The sequence below is a fragment of the Triticum aestivum genome, chromosome 2D (assembly GCF_018294505.1).
Source record: "Triticum aestivum cultivar Chinese Spring chromosome 2D, IWGSC CS RefSeq v2.1, whole genome shotgun sequence".
In the NCBI taxonomy this organism is placed as follows: Eukaryota; Viridiplantae; Streptophyta; class Magnoliopsida; order Poales; family Poaceae; genus Triticum; species Triticum aestivum.
In genome coordinates this window covers 366,606,454-366,630,566 of record NC_057799.1, presented here as the reverse complement: position 1 = coordinate 366,630,566, position 24,113 = coordinate 366,606,454, and the positions used below count along the sequence as shown (strand labels likewise).

Sequence of the window (24,113 nt, the reverse complement as noted above, 5' to 3'; positions counted from 1 at the left end):
CGGGCGGCGGCGCGGCGCGGTCGAGCGGCGGCATGGGGCGGCGGCGCGAGGCGGCGGCGGCTCGGGAGCAGGGCTAGGGTTTGGGGCGCGGGGCTAGGCTGGGGCGGCTCGGCGCCTCGGACTTTAAAGGCCCGGCCGGGTCAGTGTCCCAGACACGGCCCGGTGAGGTCGGTTCGTTTTTTTTAATATATTCCGACGCGCAGAAAAAGAAAGAAAAGGAATACTAAACGGACTCCAAAAATCCCGAAATAAATTTTCCCCGTCCTCTAAAAATATGCCGGACATAGTGAATATTTATTTGGGCCTATAATGCAATTTTGAAAAACGCGTATTTTTCCTAATTCAAATAAAATTGCAATAAAAACCAAATAAAAACATTTATTTGATTTTAATATTTTTCCTCCAACATTCATTTATTTTGGAGAAGTAATATTATCTCCTCTCATATATTTTAATATGAAATATTTTCGGAGAGAAAAATTAATTAAAACCAAAATGATCCTTGTTTCAATATTTGATAGAATTCAAAAATGAAAATCGTGAAATCCCCAACTCTCTCCGAGGGTCCTTGAGTTGCTTAGAATTTCGAGGATCGCGAAACGAAAATGCAATAAAATATGATATGCATGAATGACCTAAGTATAACATTCCAAATTGAAAATTTGGGATGTTACAAACCTACCCCCCCCTTAAGATGAATCTCGTCCTCGAGATTCGGGTTGGCTAGAAAATAGGTGTGGGTGGTCTTTGCGTAGATCATCCTCTCGTTCCCAGGTGGCTTTATCCTCGGTATGGTGGCTCCACTGAACTTTGCAAAACTTGATAACCTTGCTGCAAGTAACTCGGCTGGCAAATTCGAGAATCTTAACTGGTTTCTCCTCGTAGGTCAAATCACTATCCAACTGTATTGCTTCCAGGGGCATTATATCTCTCAGAGGTATGTCGGCCATCTCAGCATGACACTTCTTCAACTGGGAAACGTGAAACCCATCTTGAACTCCTGACAATCCTTTGGGTAACTCTAACTGGTAGGCTACCTCTCTCATGCGTTCCAAAACACGGTACGGTCCCACAAATCTCAGGGCTAACTTTCCCTTAACTCCAAAATGCTTAACTCCTCGAAGAGGAGACACTCGCAGATATGCTCGGTCTCCGATTTCATAGACTACCTCCTTGCGTTTTGAATCTGCATAACTCTTCTATCGGGACTGAGCTACCTTCAGTCTATCTCGAATCAGCTTAACCTTCTCTTCAGACTCCTTAATCAAATCTGTTCCAAACAACTGGCGGTCTCCAACCTCATCCCACATCAACGGTGTTCGGCATCTTCTTCCATACAGTGCTTCGAATGGTGCCATCTTCAAACTGGCCTGGTAGCTGTTGTTGTAAGAGAACTCTGCGTAGGGCAAGTTGTCATCCCAACTAGATCCATAATCCAACGCACAAGCTCTTAACATGTCCTCCGGAATCTGATTGACTCTCTCGGTCTGTCCATCTGTCTGCGGGTGAAAAGCGGTGCTGAACTCTAGCCTGGTTCCCAAAGTCTGGTGCATCTGGTGCCAAAACTTTGAAGTAAACTGTGTTCCTCTATCTGATGATGGTCCTCGGAACTCCGTGCGGACATACAATCCTGGTCATGTATATCTTGGCCAACTTTGCACTGGTATAGGTGGTTTTCACTGGGATAAAGTGGGCTACTTTGGTCAAACAATCCACTACTACCCAGATAGAATCATGTCCCGATCGGGTCCTGGGCAATCCGGTGATAAAATCCATGCCAAGCTTATCCCACTTCCATTCGGGTATCGGCATAGGCTGCAGTAATCCTGCTGGCTTCTGATGTTCTGCCTTCACTCTCCGACATACATCACATATGGCTACATACTCGGCAATATCCTTCTTCATACCAGTCCACTAGAAACGCTCCTTCAAGTCCAAATACATCTTAGTGTTTCCGGGGTGTATCGAGTATGGTGAGTCATGAGCTTCCTATAGTATCAACTTCCTGAGCTCCGCATTATTAGGCACATATATACGGTCCTCAAACCACAAGGTGTCGTGTTCATCCTCAAGAAAACCCTTGGCTTTTCCTTCGCTCATCTTCTCCTTTATCTCGGAAATTTCTTTGTCATCCTTCTGAGCTTCTCGAATCTTTTCAACAATGTTGACTGAACCTCCAATGCTGCAACAAATCCTCTAGGGACTATCTCCAAACGTAGCTCCCTGAGATCTTCTACCAACTCCTTTGGCATTCCTCCCCTTACGAGGCTATTGACATAACTCTTCCGGCTCAAAGCGTCTGCTACGACATTGGCCTTGCCTGGATGATAGTGCAACTTCATATCATAATCTTTTATGAGCTCCAACCATCTCCTCTGCCTGAGGTTCAGCTCCTTCTGAGTAAAAATATACTTCAAACTCTTGTGATCCATGTACATGTCACAACAATTCCCAATGAGAAAATGTCTCCAGGTCTTGAGCGCATGTACCACAGCTGCTAACTCCAAGTTGTGTGTGGCATAGTTCAATTCGTGCGGTCTAAGTTGTCGTGAGGCATACGAAACAACTCTTCCGTCTTGCATAAGTACTCCTCCAAGTCCTAAGCGAGAGGCGTCGCAGTACACTTGGAAATCCTTGCGTATATCCGGCAGAATCAGCACTGGGGTTGTAGTCAAACGTTTCTTCAACTCCTGGAAACTTGCTTCACATTCTTCAGTCCAATGGAACTTGGTGTCCTTCTTCAACAATGCCGTCATAGGCTTCGCAATCTTCGAAAAATTCTCAACAAATCTCCGGTAGTATCCCGCGAGTCCAAGGAAACTGCGGATCTCTCCAACTGAGGTGGGTGCCAACCACTCAGTGACTGACTGGACCTTGGTAGGATCCACTACTATACCTTCTCCTGATATAACATGTCCAAGAAATCCAACTTCCTTCAACCAAAACTCACATTTGCTGAACTTGGCATATAACTGATGTTCCCTGAGCTTCTCAAGAACTAAATGCAAATGCTCCTTGTGTTCCTCTTCATTCTTCGAGTATACCAAGATATCATCAATGAACACCACGACAAACTTATCCAAGAACTCCATGAACACCTTGTTCATCATACTCATGAAATAGGCAGGGGCGTTAGTTAGTCCAAATGACATAACCGTATACTCATATAACCCGTACCTTGTGGTGAAAGCGATTTTGGGTATATCCTTCTCTCGGATCTTCAGCTGGTGATATCCTGATCACAGATCGATCTTCGAAAACACTTTAGCTCCTTGCAGTTGGTCAAACAAATCATTGATCATCGGCAGTGGGTATTTATTCTTGATTGTTACTTCATTCAACGCACGATAATCAACAACCATTCTTAACGATCCATCCTTCTTCTCGACCAATAGCACCGGGGCTCCCCATGGTGATGAACTCCGTCGAATGTAACCTTTTTCCAACAACTCCTTAATCTGCTTCTTAATCTCCTCCAAATCATTTGCGGGCATCCGGTATGGTCTCTTCGATATTGGTCCGGTGCCTGGCAATAGCTCTATCAAAAACTCAATGTCTCGATCTGGCGGCATGCCTGGTAACTCCTCTGGAAATACATCTGGGTAATCCTTTACTACCGGCACTTCCTCCTGAACAACTCCCGTGAGAGAATTTACTCGAGTCCTCCTCGGCGCATGTCTGGATACATACTTGATCCCTTTTCCCTCCGGGGTAGTGAGCAAAATCGACTTACTCGCGCAATCGATGTTTCCCCCATACATCGATAGCCAATCCATTCCTAGTATCACATCCAATCCTTGTGACTCCAAAATTATCAGGTCTGAGGGGAAAACATGGTTCCCAATGGTCAGTGGCATCTGAAAACATCCTTGACTTGCCATATACTCCGCTCCTGGCGAACTTACTAACATGGGTGTCCTAAGTACCTTAGTGGGCAACTTATACTTATCCACGAATCCCCTTGATATGTATGAATGTGATGCACCAGTATCAAAAAGAACGATTGCAGTAAATGAATTAATCAAAAACTTACCGATAACTGCATCAGGCTGCTCCTCAACCTCCTGCACGTTCACGTGGTTCACTTGTCCCCTGTTGAAAGGGTTGGGCTTCTTCCCAGCGCTTCCATTGCCATTCCCATTCTTCGCTTCAGGGCACTCAGTGGCATAGTGTCCAGTCTTCCCGCACTTGAAACAAGTAATGTGACTTAGGTCCTTCTTGGCGGGTGTGGCTGGATTAGGGCGATTCTGATTGCTGCTTGCTCCATTCCCATTACCATTCTTGGGGCCATTGTGGTTGTGAGAACTCCCTCCATTGTGGGTGTGGCCTCCATGGTTATGGGTAAATCCTCCCGAGTTCGGGGTTAAATGAGGCTTCTGCTGAGCTCCCGAATTGTACCTTCCTTGTCCATACTTCCTCTTGCGGCTCTCAATCTGCTGCTGCTTCCCTTCAATCATAAGAGCCTTGTCTACCAACTCCCCGTAGTTGTTAAATGTTGCCACCATCAACTGTATGCTCATCTCATCATTAAGCCCTTCCATAAACTTCTCCTGCTTTGCGGCATCTGTGGCCACATCATCAGGGGCATAGCGAGATAGCTTACTAAACTCATCTACGTACTGAGCCACAGTATGATTCCCCTGGTGCAAGTTGCGAAACTCACGCTTCTTCATGCTCATAGCTCCAGTTGAGACATGGGCTGTGCGGAATGCCTGCTGAAACTAATCCCAAGTGATATTGGCTATGGGGAAGGTGGTTGTGTAATTCTCCCACCATGAGGCTGCTGGTCCATCCAACTGATGTGCGGCAAAACGCACCTTCTCTACATCTGTGCAACCTGCGGTGGTCAACTCCCTTCCAATCCTGCGTAGCCAGTCATCCGCAACTATTGGCTCGGTGCTACTAGAAAACACCGGCGGCTGCAACCTCAGAAAGCGGGCTAAGTTGTCAACTGGAGGAGGGTTGTTGTTGTTGTTGTTGCCTTGGTTCTGGACTAATATCTGCATCAAGGCATTCTGCTGCTGGATCAATTGGGTGATCTCCGGTGGGAAGACAAATCCGGTGTCACATCTCGGAGGCATCTGATGGGTTTAGAGGGGAGAGATTAGAATAGAGATGAGGTCTAGTGAGAAGGCACTACCCATATGCACATGAGACAAACACAATCATATCTTATCACTCAATCAATCAAGCAAGGGCATACAATCAGTCTAGAACTATCGTTAAAAGTGCTCAGACTACTACTATATACAGGGGGATACTACTAGTCATATGGTGGTCATCTAGAAATTTTGATCGGTGGAAGATCCATGATATCCGCTCCAGCTTCGTCTTCGTAATCACCATCACTATCGTCAGGGTCGGAGTCGGTGTTGTCGATGATGATGTAGTTCTCCGGACAAAGTGGAATCGTCATCCTCTCCTCCTGGCGCGGGGTCTCCCATGAAAACTCCTAGCTTCCTTGTCAGGTCGCCATTCTTCTCCACGAGTATCGTCATTTCCTCCTCATATCCATCGCGTGTAGACTTGAGTTTCTCTTCTAGCTCGGTGATCCTTGTCATCGCCTTCTTCAAATCTATCATGCTTGCGCACATCTGGTTCTCCTGGCGTCGAATGTGCTGGTTTAGCTCCTGGATGAATGCTGCAATGGACCTGTCTCTCCTGGTGCTGACTATCTCCCATTGCTCATCTCGGCGCCCACATATCTGGTAGATAGTGTCCTTGAGATCCTTGCTGTAGACTTCGCCGATGCGTCCAATGGCGATGTGGGCTGTCATGCTCTTTCCTAGACTCCAGGTTGGTGCATCAAAGGAAAACTCTATGGGCTCCGTAACTGGCGTGAATGTTCTTCCTGGAACTTGAACTCGAATCATCCAGCGCTCCTCTTCTGGTAAAGTAGCGGTGTAGATCCCGGTGAAGCTTGGCATTCCAATGTTCAGGTATCTAGTGACTTCCTTCAAGTGTCGTCCAAAGGGTGTGTCTTCATCCGGTTGTGCAAACTTGTTCCTTGTGTCCGCCATCCTAAGGAGTAGAAAAATGGAGAGGAGTCAGAAATGGGTAGAGAAGAGTGACCTATGGCTTTTCTTAGTGGTCGCGTCCTACATTCAGCGTGTGCTCTGATACCATCTTGTAGCGACTCGACCTCAGATGGTCAAGTCTCTGTGCTTTAGTGTCATCCCTGGATCAGTAATGCTGACACACACAGTACTCGAAGGGATTTATAACAGAGTAGCAATCACACACTTATTACATCGAATGTCTCAAAAGAGAACTTATTACAATAAATATGGCTTAAGGCCATCTAACACGATAACAGCGGAAGGCTTGGAAGATAAAGTGAGTCCATCAACTCCAACGGCATAGCTGAGTGCAAGACAACGGCCTAGCGAACCTTACTCCTCGTCCGAAAAGTCTGCAACATAATACGTTGCAGCCCGAAATGGGTCAGCACATGGAATATGCTGGCAATGTAACACAGTAGAGCAATGAACAGATAAATACTATCACTACATGCATATATGGCTGGTGGAGGCTCTATGGTTATAATGTTTTTGCGAAAAGCCAATTTTTCCCTACAACAAAGGAATAAATTTTATTTAACTATCATGGTGGTTGAAACATCATTGAGAAGGTTCCTCCAACTCAATCCCAATTAAAGTAATCATTAACAACCCAACAAATTAATTTTAGAGTGATGAGATCAAATCAATAATTCAAGTACCAGATACTCAAGATGTCCATAACCGGGGACACGGCTAACCATGATTAGTTTGTACACTCTGCAGAGTTTTGCGCACTTTTCCCCACAAGACTCGATCTCCTCCGTTGGATTTCTCGCACTACATGGTGTTTGTGAAACGGATGACCGAGACACAGTCTTTCAGAAGCATTAACTCTTTACTCTGGGTGGACAGTTACACCTACTTTCCCTCTACATCTGCTAGCCCACCACTGAAAGAGGTCACACAACATACTCAACTATGCCAGAGCCCATAATGGCTTGTGGCTGCAGACGGAAGTTTCTAGCAAGAACAATCTTATGATCCCTTTGAGCCTGGGTGGCGGACCGTAGGATGATCACACGGGTACTCCGGGATATCCTAGGACAACACTGGATTCTCCAGGTGCCCACAAGCAATCCACCCAGATGTGTATTAAAGTTGCCACCTTAAGTTGAACCATTAATTAACAAACTCACATCTGCCATGGATACACTCACCCAATCCACGTCTACTAGCATAGCATGGCAAAATAAGCATAATGTACAAGTAACTCCCAAGGGTTTGATAATAAAACAGGTAATAGGTTCTACCTCATCATCTACTTCCCAAATACCCACAAGTTAATCACATCCTAGTCATGCAGTGTTTGAGGATTGTAGCTAATGCATAAAAACTGGGTAATAAAGGGGTATGATCAATGTGTTACTTGCCTTGCTGACGATCCGCAAAACCTAGTGACTCGTAGTAGCACGCTTCGCACTCCGGGAATTCTATCGCAAACAAACAATAGCATACATAAGCAATCAAGCAAAGATGCACGGATAAAACTCAAATAGGAATATCTAACCAGAAAGTTCAACTTAAGAACTCCGGTTTGCAAAAGGAATAAAATCAAACGGAGCAACGAAACTCAAACTGCGAAAGAAACAAGATCCGATTACTAATCTGGACTAAAGTCAAATTTTACAGTACCAAAATCTTGTTCAAATTGGTTAAACAGAAAGAGGGCTTCGAGACGAAGATCTAGGCGCTTGAATCGCCTGATTCTGATAAACGAGCGAAAAGATAAACTAAAACGAAAATCGGGTCAGAAATCATGATCGAAAATAATCGCGGAAAAACCCTGGAAAAAGAAAAACTGACGAACAAGCTAACGAACGAATGTTCGCTGTCTGTGACTATCGGGTGAATGGCGTTCGTTAAAACGAACGTACGAACGAACGTCCGCAAAATAACTAAACCGCAGAAAAAAACAAACGAATCTAGGTTTTTAAAAAACCGAATGGTTTTCTGACGAAAACCGGCGGCGGCAGAGGCTACCTCCAGCGAGGTCGATGGCAGCGGCCGGATGGTGGTGCGACGGCGGCGCGGGACGGCGGGGCGGCGCGGCGGGTCGGGTGGCGGCGCGGCGCGGTCGAGCGGCGGCGCGGGGCGGCGGCACGAGGCGGCGGCGGCGGCTCGGGAGCGGGGCTAGGGTTTGGGGAGCGGGGCTGGGCTGGGGCAGCTCGGCGCCTCGGTCTTTAAAGGCCTGGCCGGGTCAGTGTCCCAGGTGGACACGGCCCGGTAAGGTCGGTTCTTTTTTTAAATATATTCCGACGCACAGAAAAAGAAAGAAAAGGAATACTAAACGGACTCCAAAAATCCCGAAATAATTTTTTCCCGTCCTCTAAAAATATGCTGGACAAAGTGAACATTTATTTGGGCCTATAATGCAATTTTGCAAAACACGTATTTTTACTAATTCAAATAAAATTGCAATAAAAACCAAATAAAAACATTTATTTGATTTTAATATATTTCCTCCAACATTTCATTTATTTAGGAGAAGTCATATTATCTCCTCACATATATTTTAATATGAAATATTTTCGGAGAGAAAAATTAATTAAAACCAAAATGATCCTTGTTTCAATATTTGATAGAATTCAAATATGAAAATCGTGAAATCCCCAACTCTCTCTGAGGGTCCTTGAGTTGCTTAGAATTTCGAGGATCGCAAAACGAAAATGCAATAAAATATGATATGCATGAATGACCTAAGTATAACATTCCAAATTGAAAATTTGGGATGTTACAGAGATCTAGATTCTTGTGGTTGGATTGGAATGTCTTGGTCTCAACACATGAGTAGGTGGTTCTCTTTTACAAAATGAATGCTAGAAGTGTAGGCACGTTCTGATGGCTCTCTCCATGAATGGAGGATGGGTGGAGGGGTATATATAGCCTCCACACAAAATCTAGCCGTTACACACAATTTACCAAACTCGGTGGGACCGAATAGTGAAACTCAGTCAGACCGATATGGTTCAAAATGTGAACGTTAGAGTTTTCGGTGGGACCAATGTGCTAGGGTTAGGGTAAAACATCAACTCGGTTTGACAGATTACACAAACTCGGTGAGACCGATTTTGGTAATGAGCAAACAGAGAGTTGGTCAAGCAAACTCGGTGGGACCGACTGCATATCTCGGTGGGACATAACTGATTGCAACAGGCAACAGAGAGTTTGCAAGCCCATCTCGGTGAGACCGAGATCCCATCGGTGAGACCGAACTGATTAGGGTTTCTGGAAGTGGCTATGTCAAATGAACTCGATGGCGCCGGATGGGTCAAATTGGTGGGACCGAGTTTGACTTTAGGTTTAGGACATATGTGGAAATGAGAAAATGGTTGAGGGCTTTGGAGCATATCACTAAGCACTTTGAGCAAGCAAGCCATTAAGCAACACCTCTTTTAATAGTATTGGCTTTTCCTATGGACTCAATGTGATCTTGGATCACTAAAATGAAAATGTAGAGTCTTGACCTTTTGCCAATCTTTGTCCTTAGCTTCTTGAAGGGGTTCCACATCCTCTTGTCCTGCCACTCCAATGTTGAACTTATCTGAAATATACTAGATGAAAATATTAGTCCAACAAGAGATATGTTGTCATTAATTACCAAAATCACCCAGGGAGCACTTGTGCTTTCACATACGTAGTTCAATCTCGTTACCGGCAAGTCTCTTTACTCGTTCCGTAATACATCATCTCATAACTAACTCCTTAGTCATTTTGCTTGCAAGCTCCTGGGCGTGCCCTCATGTCTTGTGGTCCCCACGGGCCTCCCCTCTGGTCCTTTCTTGGCCCCCAAGTTGCCTTCTGGTCCAAAAAAATTCTCCAAAAAGTTTCGCTGCATTTGGACTCCGTTTGGTAGGGATATTCTGCGAAGTAGAAAACAAACAAAAAAAGCAACTGGCACTGGGCACTATGTCAATAAGTTAGTCCCAAAAAATGATATAAAGTTGCTATAAAATGATTGTAAAACATCCAAGAATGATAATATAATAGCATGGAAAAATCAAAAATTATATATACATTGGAACGTATCAGGACCCTCGGGCACCCCCCTGACATGAGACCGGCGCCAAAAATTCTTATAAATAGGGAAAACCCTTGAAAGAAACCTAGAACTTCCACGCCGCCGCCGCAAGCCTCTGTTACAAAGCGATCTCATTTGGAGGCCTTTTCCGGCACCCTGTCGGAGGGGGAAATCATCACCGGAGGCCATATTCATCATCCCAGCGGTCTCCATGATGAGTAGGGAGTAGTTCACCCTCGGGGCTGAGGGTATGTACCAGTAGCTATGTGTTTGATCTCTCTCTCTCTCGTGTTCTTGATTTGGCACGATCTTGATGTACCATGAGCTTTGTTAATATAGTTGTATCATATGGTGTTCTCCCCCCCCTCTCTCTTGTTGTGATGAATTGAGTCTTTCGCTTTGAGGTTTCATTGTTACCGGATTGAATATTAGATTTGAGATCACTTGATGTATGTCTTGCATGTGGATACCCGTGGTGACAAATGGGTATTCTATTGAGTCGCTTGATGTATGTTTTGGTAATTAACTTGCAGATTCCCGAGGTGACATTGGGGTAATCTAGGCATAGGGGTTGATATGCGTTTTCGTCCTACTTCCTCAGGTAGAAACTTGGGGTACTCTTTAAGGTTTTTTGTGTTGGATTGAATATTATGAATCTGAAATTATATGGTGTTATTCTAGTACGAACTCTAGGGTTGTTTGTGACACTTATAGGGATGGCTCAATAGATTGATCGGAAAGATAACTTTGAGGTGGCTCACTACCGACAACAATTTCTTCTTATGTTCTCCACTATTTATTAGAACTTTGGAGTGATTCTTCGTCACATGTTGAAGGATTGTTATATGATTGAATTATGTTAGCACTATTGAGAGATTGCTCTAGTGAAAGTATGAACCCTATGCCTTGTTTCTAAGCATTGAAATACCGTTTGTGCTCACTTTTGTTACTTGATACCTTGCTGTTTTTATTATTTCAGATTATAAAAACCTATATCCACTATCCATACTACACTGGTATCACCATCTCTTCGCCGAACTAGTGCACCTATACAATTTACCATTGTATTGGGTGTGTTGGGGACACAAGAGATTTCTTATATTTTATTGCAGGGTTGTTTAAGAGAGGCCATCTGCATCCTACACCTCCCACGGATAGATAAACCTTAGGTCATCCACTTGAGGGAAATTTAATGTTGTTCTACAAAACTCTACGCTTGGAGGCCCAACCGAGTCTACAAGAATAAAGTTGCGTAGTAGACATCAAGCCCTTTTCTGGCGCCATTGTCGGGGAGGTGAGTGCTTGAAGGTATATCTTCAGATCTTGCAACTGAATCTTTTAGTTTCTTATTTATCCACTAGTTTGGTTTATAAAAGAAAACTACAAATAAAAGGAATTGAAGTTGCATCGAGTTCTTTATCTTTATGATCTGTTTCTTGAAAATGATGGATCGGAAAATTGTGCCAAAGTGTTAGAAGAAGAATTCAATAAAATGTTTTTTGGATGATAAGCATGACTGCAATGTTGTTAGTATGCTTTCTATGAATATCCATGATGCTAATGATATGCAAAGCCATAAGCTTGGGGATGCTATATTTGATAAAGATGATATTTTTAGTCCCCAAAGTTTTGATGAGCAAATTTATTATGATGATTGCATGCCTCTTATTTATGATGATTACAATGATGAAAGCGTGTTTCGAAGAGTGTCAACTCTAGGAGGTAATGATCCCACTATTTTGGAGGGTGTTGAATCTTATGATAATAATTATGAAAGTGGATTTGGAGTGGTCGTGACTTTATTTAATGATGATTCCACTATTTCAGAAGAGGATTCAATTGATTATGACAACAAAGTTGCTATCTATGATGATTTTGGTGATGACATGTATGCTATAAATAGTAATGATAACCATGAAACTTTCCATCATGATTTTAATGTTTAAATGGGTTATGCCAATCAAGTATCACATGATAGTTCGCAAAAATACCAGCATCATCCGCGAAGAGGGAGATCCTGCATCTCGCAGTGCGGGTGCATGGACCTAAGAATACCCCTCTGAGTGGCCAATTAAAGGATGCTTGCTCAGGAGCTCTTCAAGTTCACTACCTAAAAGCGCATGCCGGTTCACGTTGAGCTCAGTGGGGATAATTGGATCGGGGCGGTCGCCAAGTATTTGGCCTATGGGAATGGATCAGCCAAACCCATCTTACGCCAAATCATGAAGACACCTTCTCCTGGAATTTGACAGCCAATGGGGGTCTACTCTTCGTCTTTGGCCCATGCGGCCCAAACCCATGGATCTCACCCCATGTTTGACTCTGCCAAGATCTGGTCCACGCATGCTAAGCCCAAATGCAAATTCTTTGAATCGCTCATTCTTTACGACAAAATTCTCAATGCGGATAGGCTTGCCGATCATGGATGGCCACATGACCCTTTGTGCTAGCTTTGTCTCTAGACTCCGAAAACAGTGACACATCTTTGCAAGGACTGGCCATTCTCTGTTGCTTTTTGGAACCACGTGAGTGCCTGGACGGGAGAGACTTTACCTGTTTCAACTTTCCGTCAGAGCCTGGCGGTATATCTGACTGGTGGGATAATATCATTGACTCGACATCAAATGAGGTCCGAAAGAACTGGAGCGGTAGGCTGGTCTACGCCATGTGGAATGGAAGGAGAGGAACAAGCGTATTTTCACCGGCACGCGCATGCCTCACCTCGAGGTGGTCATGTTAGCTATAGCGGGCATAAGGCAATATCATATGGCATTTGGCGGCGCCATGCCCACCGTGGGAGTCGATTGAGTCATTTTTGTTTTGTTGGTTTTCGGTGGTTCAGCCACATTCCCCTCAGAAACGTGTGCCCCTGTACATATTATTTCTCTCTTTTTCGTCCATATAAAAAGGCAATGCTCCTGCCGGTTTTTTGAAGTTTTTTTTTTTTTGAACCGAGCCAGAGGTGTTTGAGTGGTTGGGATTTGTTTTCAATATATCCAGTACCGGTCTGTAGCACAATTGACTTGTATCCTTGATGAGCAGTTGAGTGAGTGAGTATATATACAAGCTGTGAACCCTCCTCTCAACACTAGAGAATGATGCAAATAGTCCTAAAAAATTCAGAATTCTGACAACGTTAACAAATATGAAAAATCACCGTGCTATGAGAAATTGAAGACAAGTCAGAGACAAAAAGTCGCGTAGCTTCATACGTAGAGAGGGGATACATTTGTTGGAGGAGTGGAGAAGCATATGCATTTCTTTCTCAACGCCTCCTAAAGTTGGAGATGGACGTCCCTTGCCTCGCCCCACCAGCCTCCTATTAAATCCTCGCTTGAGTGAGAGAGCGTCCTTCACACAATCCTACCTACAGAAAAAATAAATTGAACGGGACCTGGCTGGCCGGCGACTTGATTGGACAAGATCGAAGCAACAGGTCTAGAAGAGCCAATCGTCTGAAAGGAACATATATACAAGAAGAAGAGAAAAAAGAAAGGCAATGTGATTACTGATTAGAGAGATGTGTATGGGTGGTGGAAGGCAGTAGGGACTATATAAGACATGGCACTAAGCTAGCTCTAAGCACCTTTCTTAATCAGTGGAGCCATGATTATATTAGTAGGTCTACATGGAACAAACCCACAAAACATAGGGTATAGCTTGTCCACCAATCAATTAAAATCTAGAACTCCTCCATTATAGACCTCCCTCCAAATTTTAATCGGAAAACTAGTGGAACTGCTCGCAATAATTATAAAAAATATAAAATATTTTGAGTTGTACCAAAGCAAAACAACCAATAATACTATGTATATCTATCTGATGTCTCTTTACGCCACTGGTGCGTAATCTGCTCCACTAAAATAGAAAGAAAGACCTCGCCTTCACCATGAACCATTGCTTAATTTTGTTTGAACTGAATTATTGCTTAATTATGCGGCTAATTTTTCCCCTTGGTTAGGAAAGCAAGGTGAGCGACAGATTTAAGCATATCCACAGGGAAGTTACCCAAACAAGCTAGAACTAGTTTTGCTACAATTTCAGTTGTGCAAGAAAGGTATACCTAAAACGAAAAGTATTTCTAGGGATGAGCTTCCAGCTCAAAAGCAGCCGGTACCGCAACTTGACTAATACAGAGGGTACACGCCACTTTGCACATAGGTACATCTGCGTTTTTCCGTTGCACCTAGCCCATGCTGTTTTCCGTTTTTTTAGCATCGAATAATTTTGAAGTGATCCTTAGTAAAGTAATCTTGCTTTTTTTCGCTTGTCCAAAAAAAATTGTGTTTCTTTTTCTTTGCAGGGTAAAGCAACCTTGCTTTGAGGGTTCGCTAATTGGAAGAAAGGATGATACCGTGTAGCCGTCCTGTCAAACGCAACCACAACCTCCTCTTCTCCAAGAAAAGAAGCTTAGGGTTTCTCTGCCTCCCAACGGCACCATCCTCGGTCCGCCTCGTCTTCGGTGGCCCTAGGGCCACAATGGACCCCGCTCTTGTCGGAGGGAGGGATCTTGCTCCGTTTAGGTGTTTTTATAAGTTTGTTTAGGGTTTGTGTCACGTTCACAAAGATGAGGCAATGACGGCTTCGTAAAGATGGAATTAAGTTCTCCTTGCCTAGCTCCCATTCCAGTGATGCACGTCCTCGGAGGGCGTGTGGAGGTGTGTCACCGGTAGATCTCGCAGGATTCAGTCGATGTTGGTCTTTGATGGATTTGTTTGAATCCAATCTTTGTCCATCTTTGTTCGTATGTCTACAGATTGAATTCTTTCGATCTATGCTTCCCATCATTGGTGGCGGTTATTGTTCTAGTGCGTTGGTCTTGTGGGGCCTTAACGCGACGGTTTTCTGACTGTCGGGGGGTGGATGGGATGACGGCGGTGCATTTTCGGCTCGCTCGAATGCTTGTACTTGTCTCTAGGTGGTCTACGAACATGGCTGTAATTTTTCTTCTGGCATATGATAAATAGATCGAAAGTTTTCTTGAAAAAAAAAGTAATCCTGCTTTAGCAAACCTGGAAGTGCATGCACCCGCAATGGAGCCGATTTATCTGTCTCGATCTTAGCAGGGTCATTGGCCAAAATCTCGAAAGAGAGAAGGCCACATATCCTCTTACCCAAAGGCCAAGGGGCAACCCAGTGGTAGGACTAGGTAGGACTGGGGGATAGTGAAGATGTACTGATAACAACAGATGATAGATATTTTTTAAAATTTTGAGAAAGATGATGATAGATTGATAGGGACTAGAAATGGTTCGAAGAGGCTATTCTTCTCAAGTTGTACGCGGATAACGTGAGGCCTTAGGTGACACGAGTAAGATAGAAAATTTTAGACTGCCGAAGATGCACCAATACGATCGATTTATTAAGCTACAGTGAAACAATTGTGTGGTACTCCCATGAGCGTATCGCAGCGACCCTTACAATTATTTCATCACATAAAAAAAGCAGAGGATCCGAATTTGCGGCCAAAACAGAAAACGAAAAAGGCACAGGAATGAATATCACAACAGTACTAGTCTACCTCACCCTACCCTACCCTACTAGTACTAGTATTGCTGAAAACCGGAACGGAAACAATAGGTGCCCGCCCCCCTATTCCCACCCGCACTGCTCCATGATGGAATTGCCCTCCATTAATCTTCCTCTAATCATTCCAACCACTCTTCCTTTTTCCTCCCTCCCTGGAGAATCCTCCCCGTAATCCCCCACTTAATCGCCATTAGTTTACACCTAATTAAGACCACTCTCTCCCAATCCGCGGCTTAAGGGTTAAGACACACACCCTTCTCCTCCCTCCGTTGGTTTGCTTGCCACACCTCCCTTCCCTCCACACTTGTTACCTCGCCGTTGCACCGGCGCGCTCCGAGAGGGGACGAGGTCGCCGTGCGTGCGGCGGCATGTCTAGCGCCGGTGATCCCGGCGGCGGGATCGCAGGGCCTGGGCGCGCGGCGCGGCTGCCGCGGTGGACGCGGCAGGAGATACTGGTCCTCATCGAGGGGAAGCGGGTGGTGGAGGTACGCGGGCGCGGCAGGGGCAGGGGAGCAGCGGGCGGAGCGGCCGCGGAGCCGACCAAGTGGGCGGCTGTGGCGGAGTACTGCCGGCGGCACGGCGTGGAGCGGGGCCCCGTGCAGTGCCGGAAGCGGTGGAGCAACCTCGCCGGCGACTACAAGAAGATCAGGGAGTGGGAGCGCTCGCTGCCGTCCTTGGCGGGGAAGGAGGTGTCCTTCTGGGCCATGCGGAACGACGCGCGGCGGGAGAGGAGGCTCCCGGGCTTCTTCGACCGCGAGGTGTACGACATAATCGAGGGCCGTGGCAGCGGCGGCGGCGGCATCCGCGACAGTGGCAGTAATGCGGCCGCGGTGCTTGCGGAGGTTGGGGAGGAGGAGGGCAAGGAGAAGGTGGTGTTCGACAGTGGCCGCGCGTCCGTGGCCGGGGACGACGGGCTGTTTTCGTCCTCATCGTCGTCTGAGGAAGAGGACGAGGAAACGTCCACGCCTGCGCCTGCGCCTGCGCCTCCGCCGGTGCCGGTGCCGGTTCTGCCGACGGCTCCATATCCGTCTCCATCTCAGCCGCCCGCGGTGGTGGCCGTGCCCGTGCCCGTGCCTGTACCCGGTGAGCGCGCCGCTCCCTTGCATGCGAAGAATGTGTGCTTTTTGAATTGATGGTGCAGTTGAGCCGCTGATTTGTTGCTGATTCTTGGCGGTAAAAGCGTGAGCTTCATCGGTAGTACAGTAGCACAAGATTTCGTCCTTTTTTTTCTTGCGCAAATTTCGTCTTGGACTTGTGACCTTTTCTGCATCCAAGAATTTGATTTGGTGCTTGATTTGCCGTCTTGATGTGTTCTTCTAATACACAAAAGAGGCGCAATTAGGGGCATGTTGAACAAAAAAAGGTTTTGCCGCGTGATAATTTGACCTGCACAACACTTGCTGCTATTATCCTTTCCAGGATGCAGAATGATTCTTCAATTTGGGGTGACAACTATGCCAGTTTTATACTGCTGAATGTAGGAGCTGCTCTGCTGTTGTGTCGATTAATCAGTTTTGTTTGTGTCGACGGGTTTGACATCCATTCAAACGGAAAATTTGGTTCCTTATTTTTTCTTGTTAGTTATTCGATGATATTGGGCAGGGCATCTGAATTAACTATTCTTTCTGATTCCTGGAGTTACATGTGCGATTGATTAGACTCTTTTAATACTGTCATAGTCTGGTTGGTTGCTTGGCTGAAATAGTTTTGCTTCTTGTGGTGTTGGTCGCAGAGAAGAAGACCGAGGCACCTACGCAAGGGAGCTCAGAGCAAGGTAAAAAAATAACTGAATTTTACATGGTTCCTATCAAACATTTTAGATTTTCCCTTCCATACTTTTGCTCTCAAGTTTCTTACGGTCCTCGTTTTGGACCTGTTCCCACTTATAACAGAATATATATTTCCCACTGGTTTCATCCGACAAAAAAAATCTTAAACATTAAATATTTAAAGTTTTGTCTTATTCCTACTTTCTAAAATCCGAAAATATACTAAAATCATCACATAATTTCGCAAGTAAGAATATTAAAGGCTACCCGTGTCATTCAACCCTGCTAGATGGTGAATGCTATTGCTATTTTTTTTTCTCAAAGATGCCTCAGTTTCATTAAGAAGAAAAAGTTCAATAAACCAAAATTACATATCATTTCTTCTTTTGTAAGAAAAACTGACCGCAGGCAACAAACACTGATGTTCGGCCTGTTTTCAGTTGACAATATATCTACTCTTACAAAAAGCAGAGTTGGTGATGATGGTGTGTCTGTCATCCTGCAATATAGGCCGCCCGATCTATATCTAACGGATAGGAAGAAAACTATGACAATTACCCGCACTCCTCTCCACATTTACAAATAAGGCCTTCCCTCGTTTATCCTTTTCTCCCACAAGATCTTGATGTTCCGTGCAACTGCTAGTAGTGAATAATTTGGCAGTTAACAAGTACACAAAACGCACTTAATAAGCGATAGTTTTGAACCTGAATTTATAAAAGAAAATGAACGAAATTGTGCTGAAAGTATCTTAGGCATCAAATCCACCAGGTTTGAGATGCTCACGGGAGCATGTCAGTTTCAGGCAGCTATAATTCAAAATTGTTTGCCACACTTTAACGTTTCAGGCAGCGCCAATTCAGAAACATTGCCCGTGATGTTAATCTGTTGACTAGGGTCCTTTTCTAGCTACTTCTAGGGATTAATAAACTATATTATGGTCAATCCACTTGGAATTTTATTGAGAAAATTGACCAGCCTCATTTTCAATTGAAGTCTTGCACAGATTCTGAAATGACCAAAAGTATTCGTGGTATTCACTATATTCACTTCACTGACAATCCAGCATGACTTTAGTCTCTTCCTTTGCTTAGAAAAATAATCAACTAGCTGGTACCTCATTTTTACATGTAGATTTTTGAGTTATTCTTCTCATCTACTACCTCTGCCCACTAATTTAAGCCGTTTGGCAGTTCAAATTGAACTGCCAATTTGAACTGCCAAATCGTCTTACATCAGTGAACAGAGATGGTCTAACATGCAACTCACAAACAAATCAAAAGCATAAGAACAGAGCCCAAAACTTTAGATTCGCCTATGAGAGTTGAGAAGAAACAAGAGTTGTTATGTTTACCTTATTTCAGCAAGATGAAGTTCTCCCAAATCAACAAACACAACGCCTAAATTTAAGCATGATGTGCAAGCAGTGCGAGACAAACAACAGCGCTACCTAACAATCCAAATTTTTAACAGCAGGGACATCCAAAGGCAAGCAACAAGAAGAAATTAGAATTACCGATGAGCCGCCACCACCGCAGGGTGGGCAGAAGAGGCAGCGCAGCGATGATGCCCCAGGAGAAACCGCTGACCTGCAGGGCAAGCTTGTTGAGATTCTAGACCGGAGCAGCCGGATGGTGGCGGCACAGCTGGAGGCGCAGAACATCAACTGCCAACTGGATAGGGAGCAGAGGAAGGACCAAGTGAGCAGCTTGCTAGGTGTGCTTGGCAAGGTGGCTGATGCCCTCTACAGAATTGCTGACAAGCTGTAGTTTGCTGCTGTAAACGTCTTGATCAAAGTAAATAATTACTGCAAATAAGAAGGGAAATAGCATGAAATTATAAGAATGTACAGATTGGTAGAGTATCTCGGCATTTGATTTTTCTTGTAGACTGGTTCTGAAATTTAGTCAGAAACCTGAAGGAGATGGCCTATTTTCCTCATGGGAGATGCAAAAGCTTAATGACATTTGTTGTACATCAAAAGGGCACAACCTTGTGTATTCTGGTGAATCTGATTCCAGGGGAGGAATCTTGGTGCTTAATTGTGGACTGCAGGGATGTTCTGTTTCTCTCCAAGTTGATTCTTGAATGCACAGTAAAACACTATGTTTGTCACGAAACTACAAAGGGAAGCAAAAGATGTTTCAGCATACACTGCTCATCACTGTGACTTATTGAATTCTAGGAGTGCAACTGCATTAACCACAGCTCCCAGCACAAGAAATTCAAACATGAATTAACAACTATAAATAAAACCGTAATTAACAACAGCTGGTCAACTCGGATCACAAAACCGAGGCATAGGTACAACAAAGTATCCACTAAACACATGTAGCATCATCGAGAAGTTTTAAACTTGTAAATTTTCTTAAACATACATTGACAAAGGGCTCCAGAATATCAGCTTTACTCATCATCTGCTCTACTTGACCTGTAACGCCGGGAGTTCATCTTAGAGTTGGTCTGCATCAGTGGTGGTGGTGGTGGTGATGCTTTAGGGTCATCTTCATCCATCTCACATTGGTCAGTTCCATCAGAGGCTACTGCTGCTGCTGCACTAATGAGAGATGGGTTTGCACTACTAAATCTGGGGCCCTCATCCACCACCATGGCATCAACTGACTTCTTCCTAGGGATGAATGTGACTGAACTAGGAATCTCAGCAGGTGTCTCAGGCTGCATCTTGTTGGGATCTGATCTGCCTAACAGATTGTGCAAGTCTGCAAGAGCTCTCCTGTTTGATTCGTCAGTACTCTCTGGTGTCTCCATAGTGTAACATGTGTACTTTGAAGGGTTCCTAACATAGTCAGGAACCCCAGACGGCGTGGAGGAGTTGCCCAAGTTGCCCTTTGTTGTGACCACATCCATTGACTGAGGAACCATGGGAGAATCTTCATCATGTTCAAGAAGCTCCACTGGTTGTTCTTTAACATCGGCATTAAACCTCACACGTTTCCTTGGTTTTGAATCGGCTTGCTCCTCCTTCCTCTTCAGTATAGGTTTCACACCGATATCCTGAGCTCTCATTGCTTGCATTCCAGCAGTTGGACACTCCTTGGTTTGAGTTGGAGAATGAAGGCCAATTTTACCTGAACTATTGTCTTCTCTGAGCCTTGCAGATGCTGCATCAAGATCTGCCCGAGGATCCTTGGATAAACCACAGATCTCATCAATGGTATCATCAAGGAGGTCAGGCACTACAGTATTGATGCTCATATTAATGCCCTCATCCATGATTTCACTCATGTACACACGTTCTGCAGCATCTTCTTTACCAAATGCCGCTCTATCATATTTGTCCTCCTCTTCCTGAAAGATAACACACCCAATCAGAACAAGGTGCAAATAGATAGGTATGCCAAATACAAAAGCAAAAGCTCCTTACCTGCATTTAGTATCAGATTTAGATAATTTTAGTGTTTTCATGTTAAAGTCGTCTTATATAAGTCTACAAACAGTCTGGTTTGCTTTATGATTTATCTTAGTACTAGTAATTAGCAAAAGCAAAAGGCCTTCAAAAGAAATGAACAGTCCTTAAGGTTCCATTGAAACTGTGGAATAGACTCTTATCCCCTGCGGCATTTCCCTTGAAAAAGACCCCATTGCAAAAATCAAAAGCGAAAATCACAACAAGCAAACAACATGAAGGGAGCAAATTGATGACAACGATACTCCAATCCCCCATACTTAGCACTTTTTCTACCCCGCTAGGAGACTGGAGATCAATACACTCTACAGATGAAACGTTTCTTCAGCAAGCAGTAGGGTATGAGTAGCAAAAGAAGAAGCCAAATCGGCCTTACTATCTTATATAATCAATGCCCTAATTTCCACAAGCAATACAGCATCGAATAGCAAATGGTCAAATCAAATAAAATCGGAAGTTATTTTTCTCTCACCTCCCGATCCAGAGTCGGGTCGAGGCCGATCGAAACCCTAACCTCCTCTTCCTCGTCCTTCTCCTCCTTCCTATCGTCCTCGCCCCTCACATCCTCCTCATCCTCCTCATCATCTTCGGGGTCGTCCTCAAAGTCCTGCTTGGACCGCCGCCTCCGGCCGCGGAGGCACCCGTTGGCATCGTAGAACGCGGACGAGCATGGCGTGTCGGCGCGCTCGGCCGCGGCGCGCTCCTCCTCCTCGTCGCGGGCCTCCGACGGGCGCGCCCAGCGCTGGCGCTCAACATCTCCGGCGGCGACGGACCAGGAAGCTGCCGGGAAGGAGGAGCTCGGGACGTCGCCGAAGAGACGCGACCCGAAGAGGCGCTTCACCCGCTCCTCGAACCCCTCCCCGGCTCCGCCGCCGCCTCCTCCTCCGCCCCCCTCGGCCGCCATGGATCGGACGCGAGGCAGCGAACCAATCTTACAGAAGCTTCTCGAAAGTTCCCCTCGGCCCGGCCGTGCGCTGTGGGTTTGAGATGGGGGTTTGCTTCGAGTCTGAGAGGCTTGCGAGGTTTGAAGTTGAAGACGGCAACTCGCGGTCGATAATCGTTTCCGGCTTGGGCTTGGGCCCGGGCTTTGGTGTCGGTACCGAAACGGGCTAGAACGTCACATGCACAGTTAATATATTTTTTTAGAAAAGCAAAAAAGTACAGTAGTACAGTATTACTTTTCCTCCTCAAAAAATTACCCCTTAAAAGCGGATAAACCAGCCCCTAAACTTTGCCATATCAGATCAATCAGCCCCTAATCAGCAATCAACCCCTGAGCGGTCTTGCACATAATTGCAGATGGTTTTGATGTAAGAGCATCTTCAACACCGACTTTTAAACCGTCCGCTTACATTCGGACCGCGCTGTTCGAATATGTTTTTTTTCTGCATACCGGAGACAAAATGAGAGGCTTTGCAGGCGTCCGGACCACTGCCACGCCCGCTCCTGACTACCTTGCCCCACAAAAAAAATATCCGCGCTCGCGCGCGTTCCGGCCTGACGCCAGCTGCGCACATTCATGCCACTGGAGAGCGGCCGCTCCGCATTGACGCCGGCACAAAACGGATGCGACCTCTCACTGTCGGCATTGAAGCGGTGCGCTGGCCGAGACAGTGCCGCCCGCTGCACGCCCGGCTGAACACATCTCCTCGCCACATTCAAACGACCACAAACTGCCCGCCTTCCTCCATTAAACCAGTGTGTGTGCCAAGAAATCTACTCCAACCACGCGTCTGTTCGTGAGCCACCCGTCATTGAACACGACGCCGGTTGGCTTCGGCCGTCGGCCCACTATTTCAACGGCGCCAGACGCCAAGCAAAAATCGTACCACACCCCACTCCCATCTCCTCCTTGCACCATTTTCTCCACAATATCCATGGCATCCGGCGAGCAGGAAGAGGAGTTTTCCGGCATAAAAGCCGGTTGGATGGTCCGTCGAGCCCGCAGGATACGAGCCAGGCAACTCTCTGCTCCAACACCCTCGACGCTCCAGGCTGCTGCAGGCCAGCTTGCAGATGCAGAAGGTCCAAGCCGCCACGTCGTTCAACAATTCGCCACTCCAAGCTAGCTCGCCGAGGAGTGGCGGGTTGCTCCAGGACGACACGCGGGGAGCATGGCGGCACATGCATTTGTGGTTGCTGTGGACGACATCGTATCGTGCCGCTCCTCCAGTGCCTGCGATCGCTCCATCCGCCGTCAACGTATGCGTAACCACGCCCTGACGGCGGAGAAAGAAATTGGCTTCGCAGAGATAGATGAAATGATGTACAACACGTCTGCACCCGCCGCAATCATCGAGGAGAAGTAGAACATGGGTGAAAGCACAAGTGCTCCCTGGGTGATTTTGGTAATTAATGTCAACATATCTTTTGTTGGACCAATAGTTTTATCTAGTATATTTCAGATAAGTTCAATAGTGGAGTGGTAAGGACAAGAGGATGTGGAATCCCTTCAAAATGTTAAGGACAAGGATTGGCAAAAGCTCAAGACTCTTCATTTTTGTTTAAGTGATCCAAGATCACATTGAGTCCACAGGGAAGCCAATACTATTAAAAGGGGACGAGGTGTTGCATAATGGTCTACTTGCTCAAAGTGCTTAGTGATATTGCTCCAAAACCCTCAGTCACTCTCTCCATCCAAATATGTCCAAAACACTAAACTCCAACTCGGCCCCACCGATATCTTTCATCCGGAGCCACCGAGTTCATCATGACATAGCCACTGCCAGAAACCCTAACAGTTCGGTCACACTGATATGGATCTCGGTCCCACCGAGATGGCCTTGCCAACGCTTTGTGACTTGGTGCATTCACTTCTGTCTCGCCGAGTTGTTACAATCGGTCCCACCGAGTTAGCTTGACAGATTCCCTGTTTCTCGTTGCACTCACCTCGGTCTCACCGAGTTGATGCAATCGGTGCCACCGAGATGAAGTTTGCCCTAAGCCCTAGCACATCGGTCCCACCGAGTTGTTTCAGCCGGTCCCACCGAGATTCCTAATGTTCATATTTTTTAACAGATCGGTGCCACCGAGTTTCCTAATCGATGCCACCGAGATGAGTCAAAAGTGTGTATCAGTTAGATCTTGTGTGGAGGCTATATATACCCCTCCAGCCATTCTCCCTCATTAAGGAGAGCCATCACAACGTGCCTACACTTCCACCATTCGTTTTCTGAGAGAGAACCACCTACTCATGTGTTGAGATCAAGAGATTCCATTCCAACCATTTGAACCTTGATCTCTAGCCTTCTCCAAGTTGCTTTCCACTCAAATCCTTCTTCCACCATAACCAAATATGTGAGAGAGAG

The 24,113-nt window shown here is 45.6% G+C and overlaps 2 protein-coding genes across 3 annotated transcripts; one reads left to right on the top strand and one right to left on the bottom strand.

Moving 5' to 3' along the window:
• The first annotated feature begins 15,650 nt into the window (after window positions 1-15,650).
• On the top strand, window positions 15,651-19,447 carry LOC123053178 (trihelix transcription factor ASR3). Of its 2 annotated transcripts, none has more exons than XM_044476597.1 (3): window positions 15,651-16,692; window positions 17,342-17,383; window positions 18,855-19,447. In XM_044476597.1, exons 1-3 carry the CDS (start codon window positions 15,978-15,980, stop codon window positions 19,145-19,147), a joined length of 1,050 nt encoding a protein of 349 aa, XP_044332532.1. In that variant the 5' UTR covers window positions 15,651-15,977; the 3' UTR covers window positions 19,148-19,447. The 2 variants fall into 2 exon arrangements, with proteins under 2 accessions (XP_044332532.1, XP_044332530.1); XM_044476595.1 differs by having other exon boundaries at window positions 18,852-19,447.
• A 163-nt stretch (window positions 19,448-19,610) lies between these two features.
• Window positions 19,611-21,865, bottom strand: LOC123053177 (uncharacterized). Its single transcript, XM_044476594.1, has 2 exons — window positions 21,278-21,865; window positions 19,611-20,687 (listed from the first exon to the last, which is right to left on the bottom strand). Exons 1-2 carry the CDS (start codon window positions 21,707-21,709, stop codon window positions 19,785-19,787), a joined length of 1,335 nt encoding a protein of 444 aa, XP_044332529.1. The 5' UTR covers window positions 21,710-21,865; the 3' UTR covers window positions 19,611-19,784.
• Between the last annotated feature and the right edge of the window lie 2,248 nt (window positions 21,866-24,113).

Bases quoted from the DNA above. Each gene is read 5' to 3' on its own strand.
- LOC123053178 (XM_044476595.1), top strand. From the start codon at position 15,978: ATGTCTAGCGCCGGTGATCCCGGCGGCGGGATCGCAGGGCCTGGGCGC. The intron at 16,693-17,341 runs GTGAGCGCGCCG...TGTTGGTCGCAG, and splicing joins CGTGCCCGTGCCTGTACCCG to AGAAGAAGACCGAGGCACCT. The intron at 17,384-18,851 runs GTAAAAAAATAA...AATTTTTAACAG, and splicing joins GCAAGGGAGCTCAGAGCAAG to CAGGGACATCCAAAGGCAAG.
- LOC123053177 (XM_044476594.1), bottom strand. From the start codon at position 21,709: ATGGCGGCCGAGGGGGGCGGAGGAGGAGGCGGCGGCGGAGCCGGGGAG. The intron at 20,688-21,277 runs GTGAGAGAAAAA...GTTATCTTTCAG, and splicing joins ACCCGACTCTGGATCGGGAG to GAAGAGGAGGACAAATATGA.